This window comes from Elephantulus edwardii, unplaced genomic scaffold (assembly GCF_000299155.1).
Source record: "Elephantulus edwardii isolate Elephantulus edwardi_28Jun2011 unplaced genomic scaffold, EleEdw1.0 scaffold00427, whole genome shotgun sequence".
NCBI lineage: Eukaryota > Metazoa > Chordata > Mammalia > Macroscelidea > Macroscelididae > Elephantulus > Elephantulus edwardii.
The window spans coordinates 1,046,162-1,063,971 of record NW_006400177.1 but is presented as its reverse complement, the minus strand read 5'-3'; the positions used below and the strand labels follow the sequence as shown (position 1 = coordinate 1,063,971).

Sequence of the window (17,810 nt, the reverse complement as noted above, 5' to 3'; positions counted from 1 at the left end):
GTTTCTTAAGGTTGCCAAAAGTCCCAAAATGTTCTCAGGGATACAAGACTGCCTTTTGAGAACACAAATGCTGAAACTCCAGCAGGCATTTCTGCCTTGATGAAGGGTCAGTACTGGATGCTGGCAGGCCAGATCTGCCTCTGAACCGCCGTGAGAAAAGGGCCAAAGATTTAGTACCGATATGGGTGTGGAGGGGGAAAGGGGGGAGGAGCTGAAAGGGGAGTTTGTCCCACCTGGGAGGGTGGGCCTGTGTCTAGTCCAGTGTAGGAGACCTACTGTGTGAGGACAGAGATGGGCTTAATTGTCAAGTCATTCTTGAGATCTAGATGTCCCACCCGTCCCTAGGAAACAGGGGGCAATGAACAAGACATTTGTGAGCATGAATGACCATGGCTGTAGACACAATGCAGCTCTGGTCCTCAGAGAGGATAGGTGGTCCTTTTCCTGCTCTTCTGTGACTGCATCCTGGAGGCCACTGTACAATTCTGCACCTCTGAGGTCCTCCGATGCAGAGGTTCTGGTCGTCTGATTCTGGGGGCAATGATGTCCACTTCTGAGGTGACGGACGGTCCATTTGCTGCTCTGTGATGACTTGGTGTCCAGGCTCAAACGACCCCGCTCCCTTCACTGCTGTGCATTGCATACCATCATGAAAAATCAGGGCATCAGGAATTCCAAAGGCCACATGAGTGAAATCAACCTCAGAAGTGGACAGCAGTCCCTAGAGGAGGCTGGTCTCTCACCATGTCTGCCTGAGGCCCCTGAGACCCTTGTCTCCAGGGCTGTTATCAAGACAAGCAATCAATGCAACTGCTTTGCTTAAAAATGCCTTTATTTTATAAAGCCATGTATCGCTCTGTAAAGTTTCTTTAAATCACACTTATAAAAAAAGATGTTGACAATTCTTGGGAGAAAAAAAGCTGAAAATGCTCCTCATTAGGTCAGGGCTACACAAAGGTTAAATTTATAATATATTTATCTGTATATATCTGTGTATTTATAATATGGAGACAAAGGGTAGAGACCAGCAAAGTGAGGGCTACCGTTAGATCTCGGACACCTGATCGTTCCCCACAAAGAGCGTTTCTCAACAGAAAGGGTTCACCAGGACCATCCCAGTGTCCCTGTAGTCACCATTGGCTGGGGAGCGGGGCTCTGAGAGCTGGTCCTGGAGAGAGAAGGGGAGAAGGTGTCAGCTGGGTGGCCCCTGAGCTAGGGGCTTAAAACCCTGTGTACATGACACCTGAATTTCAGCCACAACTACTTGGCCTCACCACCCCTGCCAGGGCAGCCCCCTCTTTGCTCATCCACATTTTAGAGCAGATACTGGAAGAGTTGTCCTACTACCTGCCTCACTTCTCACCAAGCTACTAAAGACACACTGCTGTCATCGTCAAAGTCTGTGATGGCTCTTCACACATGGCATCCCTGTCCCTTGGCCACTGATTCAGGGCAGACCCAGCCCACGGTGAGCCCAGCTGCCCCGTCCAGCCTCTTTACCCAGAGCTCTGGGCCTGGCTTTGCTCCCTGAAAACACCTTCCCCTCCTGCCAATGATCTGTTAGTCTCAATCACTCTTTAAGGGCTGATTCACTCCATTCTGGAATCATCCTCGGATCTGGTAACCATCGTGATGCTAAATGCTCTGCCCTGAGAAGATCTGATTCTTTGCCTGCTTACACTACAGAGGGCATTTAAATAAATGACTCTGAGGTTTTGGTCCCAACTCTAAGGATTACAAGGAGGCCTTGTAGTTTTATTGGTCACCACTGGATTGATATTATCATGATAGACGGGGAGAAAATTGAAACTGTCAACAGTTCGATCTTACTTGGATCTACAATCAAGGCCATTGGTACCAGCAGTCAAGGGGTCAGGAGATGTATTACATTGGGAAAGTCTGCAGTTAGGGACCTCTCCAAAGCACTGAGGCCCAATCGTATTATTTTGAAGACCAAGTTGTGCTTGATTCAGGCCATGGTCTTCTCAGTCACTTGCTATGCCTCTGAAAGATGGACAATGTATAAGGATGACACTGGTGGTGCCTTTGAGTTGTGGTGGTAGAAAAGAGCACTGAATGGACTGCTAAAAGAACAAACACATGTCTTGGGAAAAGTGCAGCCAGAATAGTCTTTAGAAGCAATGACCGTGAAGCTTCATACATACTATGGGTACGTCACTGGCAAGGGCATCAATGGAAAGGTGAAGAATTAGCAAAGGAGGGGCAGACCTTCAGTGAGGCTCAGAGACGGCAGTGAAGGGCTCGAGTGTGTCAGAGATCATGAGGATGGCTCAGGACAGGGCAGGGGTCAGGTCTGTTGCTCATATGTTGACTGTAAATCCTCCTCAACTCACATTCGACAATGTGACAACTACTACCACACAACAAGGATTTCAAGATTTTTGTAAGCTGCTACATTGTAGCAGCAGTTGAGAAAGAAAGTTTTGTTGCATTGGGCAAATCTGCTGTCAAGGACCTCTCCAAAGTATCAAAGAGCAAGGGAGGCTTACTTATGCTTTATTGACCATGCAAAAGCATTTGTCTGTGTGGATCATAGCAAATAACGGATAACACTGGAAAGAATGGGAATCCCAAAACACTTATTTGTGCTCAAGCAAAACCTATATAGGTAAACAAAGAAGCAGCTGCTCAAACACAAGAAAGGAATACTGCATGGTTTTAAATGAGGGAAGGTACAAATCAGGGTTGTATTCTTTCTCCGTACCTTTTCAATTTCTATGATTGCCGTTGAGTTGAGCGCAACTCATAACGACTCTATGAACAAAAGACCTAATGTCTTTACATAATTGTTGTCATTCACCAAGTTCATAGAGTTTCCAGAGGCGTGTGGTTTAGGAAGTGGATGTCACTCCTGCTTCCAAACCTTTCTCTATACCTCTATAGTGAGCAACTAATTTGAGAAGGTAAGAAAAATAATAATTCAAGAACTTATGAGAAGAATGTGGCATCAGGATTGGAAGAAGATTCATCAACAACCTTACTTGAAGCACTTACTACAAAAGACATAAGCCACAGCCTTCAATATGAATTACATCCTAGCACTAAGAAAACCAAAAATATCTCACCATGGGGCTAATAATGACAAGTGAAGAAAAGATTGAAGTTGTCACAGATTTCATTTTACTAGAATCCACAACCAGCACCCATGGTGGCAGCTGTCAAGAAATAAAAATGTGTTGCACTGCAGAAATATATTGTCAAAGATCGTTCCAAAGGGTTAAAAGCAAGGCTGTCAGTTTAAAGACAAAGTGAACTTGAGACTTCTCTTCTACTGCATCCTATGCATGTGGAGGTTGAACAATGAATAAGGAAGATGGAAAGTTAATTGTCTTTGAATTATGGTGTTGGAGAAGAATATTGAATGTATTTCCAAAAAAAGCAAATAAAACTGTCTTGGAGGAGATGCAACTGAAGTGCTCCTTAGAGGCAAGGATGCCTCTCAATCACATTTACTATTCCCAGAAGAAAATAGTCTTTGAAGAGAGGCATCATGCTGGAAAAGGCAGGGGGTCGGCAACAGAGAGGAAGATTCTCCTTGAGATGACCACGATACGCTTGAGTCAGAGAGTGGTGCAGATCACTAGGTCTCATACTTGACTATATGGTACTGCAAAACATCAATCTTTATTCTTGTGCAGTAAGTTTTTCAAGTTCTCTTCACTTTCAGCAAGAAAGGCTGTTATCTGCATAACAAGTCTGTTGAAAAGTCTTGTTCTGATGATAATGGCACATTCTTCTTTATATAGTTCAGCATCTCAAGTGCCAAACAGACTGAATAGGTAGGGAGAGAGGATACAATACTGCCACACATTTTTTTCTGATTTAAAATCATGCTATGTCCTCTTGTTCTGTTTGGATAACTACTTTTGGTCTAGGTTTTACATGAGCACGATTAAGTGTTCTGGGTTTCTGAGCCTTGCTAATGTTGATCTACACTTTGTTATGACACACAGTCTAATGTTTTTCACAGTCATCGAAACACAAATAATCATCCTTCTCGCATCATCTGCTTTCAGCCGGATTGATCTGACGTCAACAATGACATTCCTCTGTCACAGCTTCTTCTGAAGCCAGCTTGAATTTCTGGCAGTTCTCTGTCAATGTACTATCTCAGCTTTTTAAAAAATTGTCTTCTGCAAGATTATACTTGTTTTTATGTGTTCTCAGTTGATTGTGACTCATAGTGACCTTAGTCACAACAGGTCTGAACCCTGTCCTATCCTGAGCTAATCTCACGGTCTCTGACACATCTTCTTCATTCAGATGCCCACCATCTCCAGAGAATCTGCAATTGAACCCTATGTGGCCAAGCTACTTCTAGACTACCTAATCCATCCAAATCACCCTTCTTTTCCCAGCTTGTCCTGTCATTGGTTACCTATTGAGTGCCTTCAGTCACCTAACAGCTCAAATTTCCAAAGTTTCTCTACTGTCTAAAAGAAAACCCAAACTCCAGAATGCCCCACAAGGCTCTGCTTATCCTGCCTTCATTTCCCTTTCCTGCCCCAACATCTGTGTGGGAGTGAAGGGCCAGAGCCTGTACCTGGAGGGACCTGGGTTCTAACAGCTCAGGCCAAACACCCTATGACTGACATGCCAGTTCAATGCACATCCCGTTCAGGCACTGTGCCACGCCTTACCCTGCCTCCTTGGAGTCCACTTCTCTGCTGGAGCACTTTCACTGTGAAGGCTTCCCCAATATGCCTACCTCTTTCCTCCCTGGGATTCAGTAGCTGTCTGTAACTCTTACTGCATCTCTCCCAGCCTATTGTGAATGATAGTTAAGAGTTGCCCGCCTAACAGTTTCTTGGAATCTGCACTCCTTGAGAACAAATTATCTTTGTAACCTCCAGGCAGTATCAACCACAAAATGGGTTCTCAGTGACTATTAGCTGACTTAGTTCTAGAATCGCAATCTCAGAAAGTCTCACACTTTAACAGGCACAGAAAACACCCGGAGATTCTCGTGAAATTGCAGATTCTGGCATTCAGGGGTCAAAGGGGCTGGGGTTCTGCTGGTCAAGGGAGCACAGTTGAGTCACAAGGCCTTAAGAAAAGAGCAGAGGCTCCCAGGACGTCCTTTGAGACCTCTGTGACTTTTGGGGGATGGGGGTCCTTGAGGGCTTGTTCTCCTGCCCACTCAGGGTACCCCTCTTGTAGGGCACTTTTTTAGGGCCTGTGGCCTCCCATTCCCACCCACCCGGCATTTGTAGGACTCCTTCGAGCAGCCCCTGGTGGAGGACTCTACCTCAGAGGTCTCCAGGGACTGGATTTCCTGAGGTAACTGCACAGCCCGCGTGCTGAAGTAGTCCATGGTGATGGCGTTGTTCCAGTAGCTCAGTTTGTTCTCTGGGGTTGCGGTCTTCTTCTTCCTCCTCATGCAACATACTGTCAGCAGGACGGCTGTGGAGAGAGTTCAGGTGAGAAAGGACAATGGGAGTGACAAGGAGAGAGCTGGCATCAGCAGGTGGCATCTGCCAGTCTTCTGGAGGGGACTCTCTTGTTGTTATGTACCGTCAAGTCACCAGCAGCTCGTGGAGACCCTGGGTAAACAGCTCTGAAGCCTGCCTGTCCTGATTCCGTCTCACTCACTCAGACACCTACTCCCATTGCCCCAGTTACTGTATCAATCCATTTCACTTGAGTCTTCCTCTCCTGCGCTGTCCCTCTACCCTTCCAAACATGATGTCCTTCTCCAAGGACCAGTTTCTCCTGGCCACATGCCAGGCTCACATGTCTGTTGAGACAGAGCTTCAAAATTCTAGCCTCCAAGGAGAGACTAGGTTTCACCATGCTGGAGGATGGTAAGTGGATACCTGAGTTCTGTACCTGTCCTGTGTGTATGTGGCTGTCTTGGCTGCAGAATGGTCTTAAAATGGAACAGGGATTTGTTTTCCTATTCTCTCCCCACATGCTGTTATTGTCCCAGGTCCCCTTACAGTTCTTTCAGCAAGTCCCCACTGCGTTCGCCTGCCTCTGCAGAAATCATTGGTTGAAGCCACAAAGGCCTGAGTGCAAGATTTACACTGAGTAAATAATTCAATTTGTCATTAACATTGACTTTTCATGTTGTTATTAGGTGCTCTGTTGAGCAGTATGTAATATGCTGCGCTAATAACCAAAGGCCTATGGTTCTAATTCACTAGTTACTGTGAGAAGAAAGTTAGGGAGTCTCCTCAGTAAAGGTCTACAGACTTGAAAAATCACTTGAGGGCTTCTATGAGGTGGCAATGACAGTGCTGGGTGTGCACAGGGTTGTTATGAGAACTTCAGAGTCATTGATAGAAAATACAGGCACTTGCTGACACATCGAATTAATGCTGAATTAATGACAGTCTCCTCTCACTCCTTGTTCTTCAGTGCTGAACATGAAAAGATCTAGAAATACTAGGTGGAGAACTCATGTCAACGGTCTCACCAATGGTTCACTGTTTTCCAAGTAAAGAAAGCACAGCTCAGACTGTGGACATCTCTGACACCGTCCCTGCACTGACCAAAGTGGAGGAGTTGTATTTGTCTCTTACAACTCTGACAACAGTGCTGTGATTCTCCCCACTTACTGAGAGCTAGCTGACCCTCATGGAATCAAGAGCACCTATGAAAAGCTGATTCTGATCAGTCACTGGCACTTGGACCCAGGTCTATGTAACCTGCAGGCTTATGTGTCCATTGTCCTACATGGTCAAGTTGGCAGGTAGCAACAGTTGTCAACTATACAGCTCTGTGTACTCCAGCGCCGTCCACCCCTTGCTGACTCCACCACAATCCAGTGCCGTCCACCCCTTGCTGACCCCATCACAAATGCCAGCTGCTCTTCTGCTCCTAAGACAGCAGCCATAGTCCATGGGCTCTAGAGGCTGCCAATGGGATCCCTATTTCCTCACCTCTGAAGACAGGATAAGAATTGGACAAACTCAGCTTCTTTGCAATGTCTGTGGGTGTTACACATAGCTTGTTGGATGCACAGAAGGAAGAGGGAGGTCTGAGCACTGTGGTTATCTTTCTAGGCAGGGGCAAACGTTCAGGTGATGGGAATCATTCTGTCAGGGGAAATGGGAATGAAATCCTACAGGTGCCCTGAGGATCTGATTTGTTCAAACACCTCCAGAAACCCTCTGTGTACCACCAACCACATAGCAACAGCATTACCAACACCATGTTCTCAATGCTTCGCCTTGAAGACCACAGATTCTGTGGTGGGAGCTCACATGTATTGTCTGAAGCATGCACAAAGTATGTGAGATGAAGCTTTAACATCCTTACTTCCAAGGAGTACTCTGGTTATACCTTTTCTAAGACATATCTGTTTATTCTTTTGGCAGTCCAAGGGATATTCAGTACAAGTGACTGAAAAGACTATGGTCTGAATTAGGGGCACCTTAATCCTCAAACTAACATCATTGCTCCTCAGTAATTTAGAGAGCTCCCTTACTGCAGACTTTGCCAGTGGAATATATCTAGTGATCTTCTGACTGCTGATACCAAGTATATTGATTGTGGCTCCAAGTTTTGCCCATAACATCTCTAAGTATTGCACCCTAGGCTTGAATTTGCTTTTTAATTCTTTTAGGCTGACAAACGCGGAGCGAGTACTTCCCTTTTTATTTTCCAATTTCAGCTCTCTGCACATTCCATTATCATACTTTGGTTTGTCTTCGTGAGCTGCCCTGGGAAATCTTGCAGCATGGAGACAGTATGCACAGGATGATGTGGACACTGCTGTGTCAAGACTTCCTCCAGCACAGGATGTGACACACATAGGAGGATGGACATTGAGGGAGGTCAGAGAAGACTTCCTCTAGCAGGGATTTTACACAGACAGGAGGATGGACGCGCAGGGGTCTGTGAAGACTTCCTCCAGCACATGTGACACAGATAGGGAACGTGGTCAGGGAAGACTTCTTTTTGCAGGGATATGTCACTTACAGGAGGATAGACAGGGATGTGGCACATATAGGTTGGACGGGAGGTTGGTAGTACCAGGCTGAAGAGATGGCGGGCTCCTATGTCCTGATGGTGGCAGCAGAGAACAGCTCAGAAACCACAGGGCTGCCCTTATCCACTGACCAAGCCCAGGACCTGTGAGACTGTGAACTGGAGTGCCAGTGAGTCTCTGGCCTGGCTCTACAGAAAAAGCCTTTCTTAGCCTTGCTACACACACACTCTTACAGCCTGGAGGGCATGCGGAATAGGTGACATCCCTGTATGAACAGATGCAGGAGGTGCTATGCTCTCTGCCTGGCCACCTTAAGTCTGGATCTTGTGATGCAAAGACACAGGGCCAAGGTTGTTCTGAACAAGCAGGTAAGAGGAAACGTGTATTTGCTATCACTGAAGATTGTCAAGAACACCTGGCCAGTTGGCGAGTGGGACCCTTAATTTGAGGGCTGCAGGGAGACTAAGGACAGACAGAGAGAGCCATCAAAGTCTGAAACATGGCCCATCCATTTATGTTTCTATCATTGGGGTCTTACCTGGGTTAGCAGTGATCCCACAGAAGTGAGGGGCCAGGTCTTTTAGGGCAACATGCATGGAAGCAGGTAGGACTGAGGTAGAAACTAAGAGAAGCTAGATGTGAGGGACTGTGAAATGTCCCCAGTAAGCGCAAAGAGCACGTCAATCCCAGGTGCCATCTGGGGTCCACATTTTCCGTTACCGGGTGCCATGCTGCGTTCCAGTGCCTTCTATCAGAGCGTTAGGAAAATCTACTCTCTAGGTGCTATTCCTGGTTGTATCCATGTCCCTGTCTCGCCTGACACTGTTATGCCTGGTTTAGGCAGCCCATGCACTTTCCTCTGAGCAGTAAAATCTCATCTAATTTCAAAAATCTTGCTTAGCAGAAGGCTTGTGGGGAGAAGGATTGAGTTTTTTCAGAAAAGACAGAACCGGGCATGTCCAGTGCAGGTAAGGACAGTCCACCAGTGGAGGAGCTGTGGGAGTGGGGGACAAGCCACATTACTCATCCGATTCCTCAGCTCCTGGCAGAGCAGGAACACTCAGGAAATGACACGCTGAACCCCACTGAGGAACTCAACCACCAGATCTGGTAGGCCCACTGTATAATCACTTGATCTGGAAACTTCTCCCCACCTGAATGGTGACAATGACAGCCAGTGGATGACAGCCAGAGTGAGCCAGGCAATTGGACTATTAGTTTCTATTTTACCTTACCAGGTGGTCTGCCCTAGGAAAGGAATGATGATATCAACGGGAGTCCACATTCACAAACTACAGTGTCTGGATGCATGTCAGGAATGCAACATTAGAAAGCTACTTCTAACTTCTAATGCAATTACTTCAAATATGACCAGTATTAATAATTTTTGCTGATAGTACTACATTTTCTCATGATCTGTTTTGAAAGTAGGAATTCACAACTTTGAGATTTTATGTGTATCTTCCTCAGGGACAATACAGCTACTCTCAATAAGCATAAAACCAACAGGCAACCTGGTAGCGTTGTGACTTTTTAAAAATTAGATCCTTGAGCAGAAGAAGGTTTCCCACTGACATGGCACACTGGCTTTGCTCCTCTGCTCAAAGAGTCTGAGAGAGGTGGCTCCTTGAGAAAGGCTTTGTTGAAGGGCAGTGCTGGTTCATGTGAGAGGTGCCACCCTCCAGCACTACAGGTCAAACTAAAGCCTCAAAGCTGGGGATCCCAGGTCAGTGACTTTCCAGGGGCAAAACTCACAGGCCTTCCACTCCTCTTGAGACTAGGCTGAGAGTCAGTAGGGTGACAAGCAGGAGGAGAAAAGCCAAAGACCAATGCAGGCACAGGCCCTCATCAAGAGGCCACCATCTGCCTGCCTCCACCACCGCTGGTCACTGTCCCTTCTAGAGAGCAGCTCTAGAGGGGCAAACCTGGGGCCAGGCATACCTGAAGGAGCAGGATGAACAGCTGAGGAAAGACTGCTTCTGAGAGTGACTGGCTTGCTCGGGGATTGGTTAGGATATGGACTTTTGGGTTAGTTTCAGGACAGAAGGTTTAGGAGTTAAGGGAAGATAATACAATGAGGCAAATGTCAGTTCCCCAGAATAACCCGGTGAGCCAATAATATATAAGATCTGCCCAGGGAATGAAGGGGAGGGTGTCCTCATCCCCGGGAGGCTTCAGGGGTGGGCTGGATGATTATCATTGGACGAGGGGCGGGGCAGAGTACAGGGAAGATGAAAGCTGCCACTTAACTGAAAAAACAAACAAACCCAAACCATCCCAAACCTAGAACAAGCCAATTCCACTGCCATTATGTTGGTTCCAACTCAATGGATTCGATCCTCCCTCAAGGCTGTAAGTCCTCACAGGAGGGGACAGCCTATGTTAGAGACCCCCCTGGAACCCTGGATGGATTCAAACCACCAGAGATACACAACATTCTGGGTGGCAACAAGCGACTTTACCATCAGAGCTTTGTTGCTTGGAGGCTACATATTTGGAAGAGCCACCTTGCACTTGTATTGCCCTTGCTCCAAGTTCCTGAAGCCACACAGAGACAACTAAGGAAAAAGCTAATGTGGAGGATGATGAAAGCATGAGTCTTGAAGACAAGTCTTGAGGTTTCCTCATCCTAGCCTGGCACTCGCTAGTGCTGGGACCCTTGGGGGGCCAACTCTCCGGCTTGTGGTTTTATCCGACAGATGCTGGGCTGGGTTAGACTGTCTGCAAGGCATTCTCAGCCTATAGTAGCTTTGGCTTTTGTGGTCAATAGATCTTGAGCCATGGCCCCTATGAGCCTTGTCTGGCTATTTTGTTTCCTAGGATTCTGGGACTTCCTGCAGCTCACCTGATGAAGTCTGTCCAGTTCTAGGACAGCATGAACTGCAATGCTGCACATGAGCAGATGATATAGAGGGAGAAGAAGGGGGGTGGGAAGTCAAAAGATAGTGAGGTACTTACAGCAGGAGGAGATGGGCACACTGATGGCCAAGATCACCCAGATGATATCCATCTTGCTCAGGCAGATGGTGGCTCTGTGCTGGGGCTTGTCCCCTTCAGCTACATGGGAGATGTTCCCTACTGTTCCAGGCTTCCAGGTCTGGGCAGGGACCAGGCGGTTGAGGAAGTTCCCTGTGGCTGTGGACACCACTGTGGAGAGAGGACTGGGTGCTCTGCCTGTCATGGAGGAGGCAGCCCTAGCTTCCTCTTCAGTGAGGGAAATAGTGCTTTCTGGGGCCCTAGGGATGGGGGCTGTGACACTGGGGGTGTGGGCTGGGGCCCATGGGGTCGGAGATGCTCCCTGAGGAAGCCCCTTAGAAGGGACTGAGACAATGACATCAAAGGCAGCCTGAGTGGGCCCCGTGGAGGCTGTGAAGACCCCAGAACTGGCCAATAGAGGTCCACTGGTGCTGGGGGTGACAGTCAGCCAGAACTTAGTATGGCTGGGGCTGTCCTGTGGGTCACCACGGGGGCGCTGAGAAGGCACTGGGGTAGAGCGTGGACTGGAAGGGGCACCTGAAGTTGCTGTAGAGTTCAGCACCCCTCCTTGGCTGGTGATGGTGGGACCACTCCCCTGGCCTGTTCTAAGGCCTGGCTTGTTCTCTGCAGGCCCCAGGGTGGGGGTGGATGGTGCCCACCAGGTACTCCTGGATGCTGTGGTTACAGATACTGTCTGGGGCTCTGGTGAGAAAGTGGATGCTTGGAGTGAGTTCCTGGGAGTCAGGGCAGAGGGTTCTAGTTCTCCAGACCCTGTGAAGTTGCCCTTGTAGATCTGAAAGATTTTCCCAAGGGGCCGCTTCTGGCCCAGATGCGTGGAGTTCTGATTGCGTCCTCGCTGGCTCTCCTTTCTTCCCGAGTGGCTACTGGACGCCGGTGGGACAGGACTTGATGAACTGCCTGTTCCCTTTCGGGAAGAGCCCTGTGGCCTCGGGGGCCTGCGTGTGGCAGACCTGGTAGATGATTTGGTGGGGCGGGTGGTGACTCCTGTTTGCCCTGTCAGCTGGGCAGTGGGGACGGCCTTTTCCAGGTGGCTACTGGTGACTCCTGGTGGTTTTGTCAGCAGGATGGTGGTGAGGACAGCCCCCCCAGGGGGGTGGCCTTGTGAATGAGAGGACGTATTTTCCATGGCAGCAGGAATAGGCCCAGTGTGCAAGGAGTTTTCAGAATAGGGGATAGCTGGTGTGGTCTCGATGGTAGGGGTGATGTTTGTAGGAGGATGTCTGTCTGGATGGGATGGTGTCGTCATGGGTACTGTGGCTTGTGAAGAGGTTCCACCATCATACTGTGTCTGTGCCACCACCGCAGCAGGGACAGCCGTCACCATGGAGTGTCTGGGAGAACTGGAGGGGGCTGTTACCATCATGTCTGCTGTTGTGCCTGAGGGGAGGACCTGAAGAGAGTCCCTGGGAGATGGTTCGTGGACAGCAAATACCAGCGCTTCAGTCAGAGCCAAGGTCAGGATGCCTTGAGAAGGAGACAGAGAGAAGAGATGAAACACTGGCGCAGCATCCCGTGGCCTTTCTCACCCAGAACCCTCAAAGCTCCGAGAAGGGAGGAATTGTTGGGGCTTTTCAGAGCCAGACTAAGTGGTTCCAGCCTTCCCCACCAGTCTCTGGAAACCACAGCACTCCACTCTTCTCAGAATAGGCTAGGACAGATTTTGAAAGAGGAGCCTGTGGTGACTCTGAGTACTGGCTGTCCCTCTAGTGTTTTAGCGGGTGGGAGGAGGCGGCCAGGCTGTAAAGAAGCTGGCCACTCCTTGTGTCACTCGAGCCACTGAGGAAGGCTCGGGAAGGCAAAAAGGACCAATCCCTGTGACTCTTTTCTGAATCTCCATTTAACCAGAGACAAAGGTATAAATGGAAAGACATTTGCTTGTTCAGAAGCATCCATATAACAATTTGGAAGGGCTCACTTTTCCTCAACCCTGGGGACAGACACAAATGATCTTGTGCAAATGCACAAACCCCTAAAAGGCAGCAGAGATGTTACAATGTGAGGGGAGAGTGCCAGGTAGGAGGGGAAGGCCCAAGAAGGGGCACCCAGGACATGGCACGCAGCAGAGGGTCCAGAGAAGGCAGCCTGGCCCCATCCACAAAGGCCATGGACATGCACTCATTGTCATCTTCTCTGCTCTCCCGTGGGACACAGGGCTTAGAGAATTCTGCACGCTGAACAAACTAAGAAGGAACAACTCTCACCAACTCAAAAGTAAAGGCGGAGGGAGATCTAGTGGCCTAGTGACAAGAAGCTGTACTGCAGTCCCAAAGCTGCTTGGTTCTACCAGATGCTCCGCTGGAGGAGAGGCAATCTCCTCCTGTGCCAGTCGGATCCGATTTGACAGTACACAACAAGAAATAAAAAGAAAAGAGAATACATTTAAAAAAAAAAAAAGTAAAGGTGGGGGTTTAGACTGACAGCTTCTGTGAGCAATGAGAAGATGCAAAAGGAAGTAAACTTCCTATCTACTTAAAGATAGGAAGTTTCTTAAGTGTCTTACTTATACATCACAACAGCACGTGCCTACATTTTCAACTATTAACTCATATAAAAGCGAAATGCTGGGTCTCTTCAGATCACATGGAGAAAGGCTGGCTACCCCCTCCCAAGGCCATGGGCTGGGATAAGCTGACATCCACGCTGGAGAGGAGCCCTGCAGCCCTGCAGCCCCATGGTTCCAACCACTCTGCTCCTCCCGAGTCTCATGACCCTCACTGTGGTCACTGTGGTGAACACAGGTACAGGTCACTGTCTCTCCCCGAAAACCCTCACAGAGTTACTACTGCATGAGACTGCAGCAGGACAAATTAACAAAGTGGAAGTCTTGGGTGGTCAGCAAAGACACTGATAAGGAAGTGGCCCTGCGAAGTTTCTAGAAAGTGGAGAGGAGGCACAATTAAGGCTTTCCACATTAGGGTATGCTAGCACTTCTAAAGTAGCAGACACAGAGATGCTGAGGACTGGAACACCTATCACTGGGGTCAGAGACCTGTTTTCTCTGAACTCACATTCATGACTGGGACCACACACCAAAAGTGTGCTCTGCTCATTCAAAGCAGCCTGGAGCTCTGTGAACCAGCTACCCGCTCTGTGCTGCATCAATGCTCATGACCACTCCATAACAACGCATAACAACTCCAGTTGGGGATCAAGACTGCAGGAGATTAACATGTTCAAAATCACTGCCAAGAGGCTTTACCCAGTCAGCACCAGTGATGCCAAAGGGGAAGGAAAGACACATCCAGGAAGGAACCATTCCCACCAACACACCCAACTGCCAGGCTGCACCCTGCCACTGGGCAGACAGTGGTGTAGGGTTGTTCTCGTCCTTGCAGCTCTATCTCCCATAGATAGTCTGCCCTGAGGGCTGGTGAGCCTGAACACTGACCCTAATGGATGATCCCTCAGAATCCTCTCTGGATCGTGACATGCCTGTTGCACTGGGGCTTTCCCACAGAGAATGAAAGAAATCAGGCTTTGGAGGTGGTTTGTGTTGGGGTGATCCTGGGGAGAGCCAGGGTGCTCTCAGATGAATGAAGCTGGGCACGAGAGAAGACTAGTCCAAATGAAAGTTCATGATCATAATCGGGTATGCAAGTCACTGCTGGTGACCTCTGAGGAATTCACCTCTAACTGCCTGGCTACAGGAGTGTCACCCAGCAGTGCCATCTCTGCTGGTCAGGGGCTGCCCCAGTGTGCCATCCAAGTCCTTCCACATGTGCCCATGTGCCTCCCATGACCAACTCAGAGAAACCCCAGGCTTCACCTTGACCCAGGGGGTACCTGCAGCCACAGCTGGAGTTGAAATGGGCACCTAGAAGATTCTTGAGGTTAGGGTTAGGTCTCAGAGGTGCCAGATATAATAAGAGACCTGAGATAAAGGAAAGTGCAGCATTTTGGCAGAAGCGGCGACAAGCTTTCTAAGGGATACTAGCTGACTCCTGGGGCAGTCCTGGGTGAGAGGGAAATCTCAGCCCCAGGAGGACTTCTGCAGCACTCCAGAGGCAGAGAACTAACACAGCCTGGTCTTTACAATGCTTAGGAAAAGGAATGCCACTGCCTTTCCACCTGTGAGCCATCACTGTGGCTAAGATTCTTCTTCTTGGCAAGTCTGTAATACGAACCCATCAGCTCTGAGACTTCCTGGGCAATAATCGAACATCCCTGGTCTTGCTCCTACTTCTTCTTCCCTTTTTTCAGTACCTAGCATCCCCTGGAATTCACAGCCTGGGACTTTATTTCAAAGCAACTTTTTCATTTGTATAACTTAAAAAAACACTCCCAGTAATAGCACACTTCTATTACTACCTAACTTTGCTATCACTCTCAATATGGAAATCAGACAAGAGTAGACCTCTCTACCTTAGCACAAGAGATTAATGATTGATTGAGACACATGACTGTCACAATAAATGTGCAAGGCCTTACCCAGGGCTTCCTAAACACATGTAAATTTTCACTCAAGGTCTTTTGTGTTGGCCTGCCCACCTCCTCCCCACAATCTGGGGCTAACACCTCTTAGCATATCATTTGCAATTATTTGCATAATAGTGTCTGAAGGTTTTAATTCTGAATATGTAAGGGAGACTAAAACTAAAATTTAGTTTGACAGGCTTAAAATGAAGAGCTGATTATAAACTATGTTGGAACAGGGGAAAGTGGGGCTAGGGGGAGGGATGGAAACTCATGGATTCACGTGAGCCCAGGTGTTGTAGGAAGATCTCAACCTACACAGAATTGCAGCATACACAGACCCAAGCCCATGGGAAAGAATGTTCCTCCTTCTGTTTGCTTGGTTGGCTGCCCACAGGCCAGACTGGGCACAATATATGCATCTGGCAAAGACAAGAAGACTGTCAAAGGAGAAATGGCTGAAAGACTTAGTGCTTCCTATGTGCCAGGCACTCACTGCTCCAAGGATTGGCACACTCAGTCCTCCTAATCTGATGAGCTGGGTACCAATACTAGCTCCCTACTGCAACTGAGGACAAGCAGCACAAGAGAGGTACAGAACCTCTCATGTGCACATAGCTAGGGAGTGAGATGCTGGAGTGTGAGCCTTGGCAGCACAGGTCCTGAGTCCACATGCTCAACCTCTCTGCTCCCCATGAGTCTCTGCCCACTGACCCACCTGCTCTCTACATGCTCAAGTCAATTATCTACAGTCTTTTGGAAAGTGATTTTGTATTGTTGACTGTTTTACTCACATACTGCTGCTATACTAGAAACATCACAAGTGAGTGGACTTAACAAAGGTATTCTTTTGCAGTTCCTTGCTACTGTTAGGCACCTTCGAGTCCATCCAACTCACAGAGACCCTCTGAAAAACAGAACACAACTCTGCCCTATCATTCATCAGCCTCACAATCTCTACCCTGATGAAGTATATTGCTACAGTCATTTGTTGTCAATCATCTTAAGGTTTTCCTCTCTTTCTCTTAGCCTTTCCATTTGTGAAGCATGATGCCTTCTGCCAAGGACTGGAGCTTCATGACAACATGCGTAAAGGATGTGAGAAAAAGCCTCAGCATCCTGGCCTCTAAGTCACACCCAGGTGGCACTTCCTCCAAGACAGATGTTTGTTCTGTCGGTAGTGCACTGCATATTAAATCCTCTTTGTCAATACTAGAATTTAGAAGCATCGGTTCTTCTCTGGCTTCAGTATTTATTGTTCAATTTTCAGATGGATATAAAGCAATCTTAAATATCATGGCCTAGATGAAGTGCACCTTAATCTTTAAACTGGTATATCTCTGCTTTTCAGAGACTTCGTCTTTTGCTTTTCAAAGAGAGAAGCGAACTGACGGGAGGAGGGTAAAGAAAAAAATGCAACAATGAATGAATGAAAATCCAAAATCTCTGTAAATGTTCATTAAATAAAAGTTTAAAAAAGTGTTTACGATGAATAAGTCATTGTGCAAAATTCAGTCATTCTATCTCCAGCTCCATTTCTGTCACCAAGTCCATGTTTTCCGACTACTGATTCTTCTTCTGTTCCCAACTTTTGCATTCCAGTCACCCATTATTATCAATGCAACTTGATTGCATGTTCCATCGATCTCCGACTGTAAAAGCTGGTAGAAATCTATTTCCTCTTCTTTGGCTCTGGTTGTTGGTGCATATATCTGAATGATAGTGGTGTATTCACTGGACTTCCTGGTACGCATATGGGTATTATCCTGTCACTCACAATATTGCACTTCAAGACAGATCTAGAAATGGCTTTTCTAACTATGAAAGCAACCCCATTTTCCCTCACTTTTTCATCTCCAGAGTAATATAGCGTATGATTCTCCGACTCAAAATGCCCCAGGCCAGTCCATCTCATCTCACCAATGCCTAGTATGTCAATATTTATTCGTTCCATTTCCTCTTTAACAAGATCTAATTTTCCTACATTCATAAATGTACAGGTTCAGGAATTCCCATTCTTGTTATGTTGCGTAATTTGTTGTGATCCAGACAGCTTTGTGCCTTTGCCTAGTTAGTGAAACACAAGTAAGCACCTTTCTGATATTCACTGCTTTCGTTCAAGATTTACCCGACAGCCAAGATCAAGGATAATATCCCTTGTTTTGTGGCCTTTTCTAAATCCACTTTGAATTTCTAGCAGTTCCTTGTAAATGTACAGTTTTGGTTGTTTTTAAATATTATTCAGCACTATTTTTATGTACCTGTGATATTAATGATATTATTATTGAGCATCTAAGTTCAGGGATGTATTTCAGAATTTAGAAGACTCACAAAACACAAGTACTCACTGCTATAGAGTTTGACCCAACACATAGCTGACCTACCAGTGGGTTTTCCAAGGATGTAAATTACACGGTTGTTGTTTGTTGTTGTTATGTGCCGT

At 47.4% G+C, this 17,810-nt stretch overlaps 1 protein-coding gene across 1 annotated transcript in view; it reads right to left on the bottom strand.

The window, feature by feature from the left end:
* Positions 1-1,045: 1,045 nt before the first annotated feature.
* The window catches only part of LOC102871895 (transmembrane protein 108-like), a 56,472-nt gene continuing 39,707 nt past the window's right edge, over positions 1,046-17,810 (bottom strand). Inside the window, 4 exon segments of the mRNA XM_006902551.1 lie at positions 1,046-1,168; positions 5,270-5,424; positions 10,916-11,938; positions 11,990-12,418. Coding sequence (XP_006902613.1) covers positions 1,046-1,168; positions 5,270-5,424; positions 10,916-11,938; positions 11,990-12,418 — 1,730 coding nt within the window.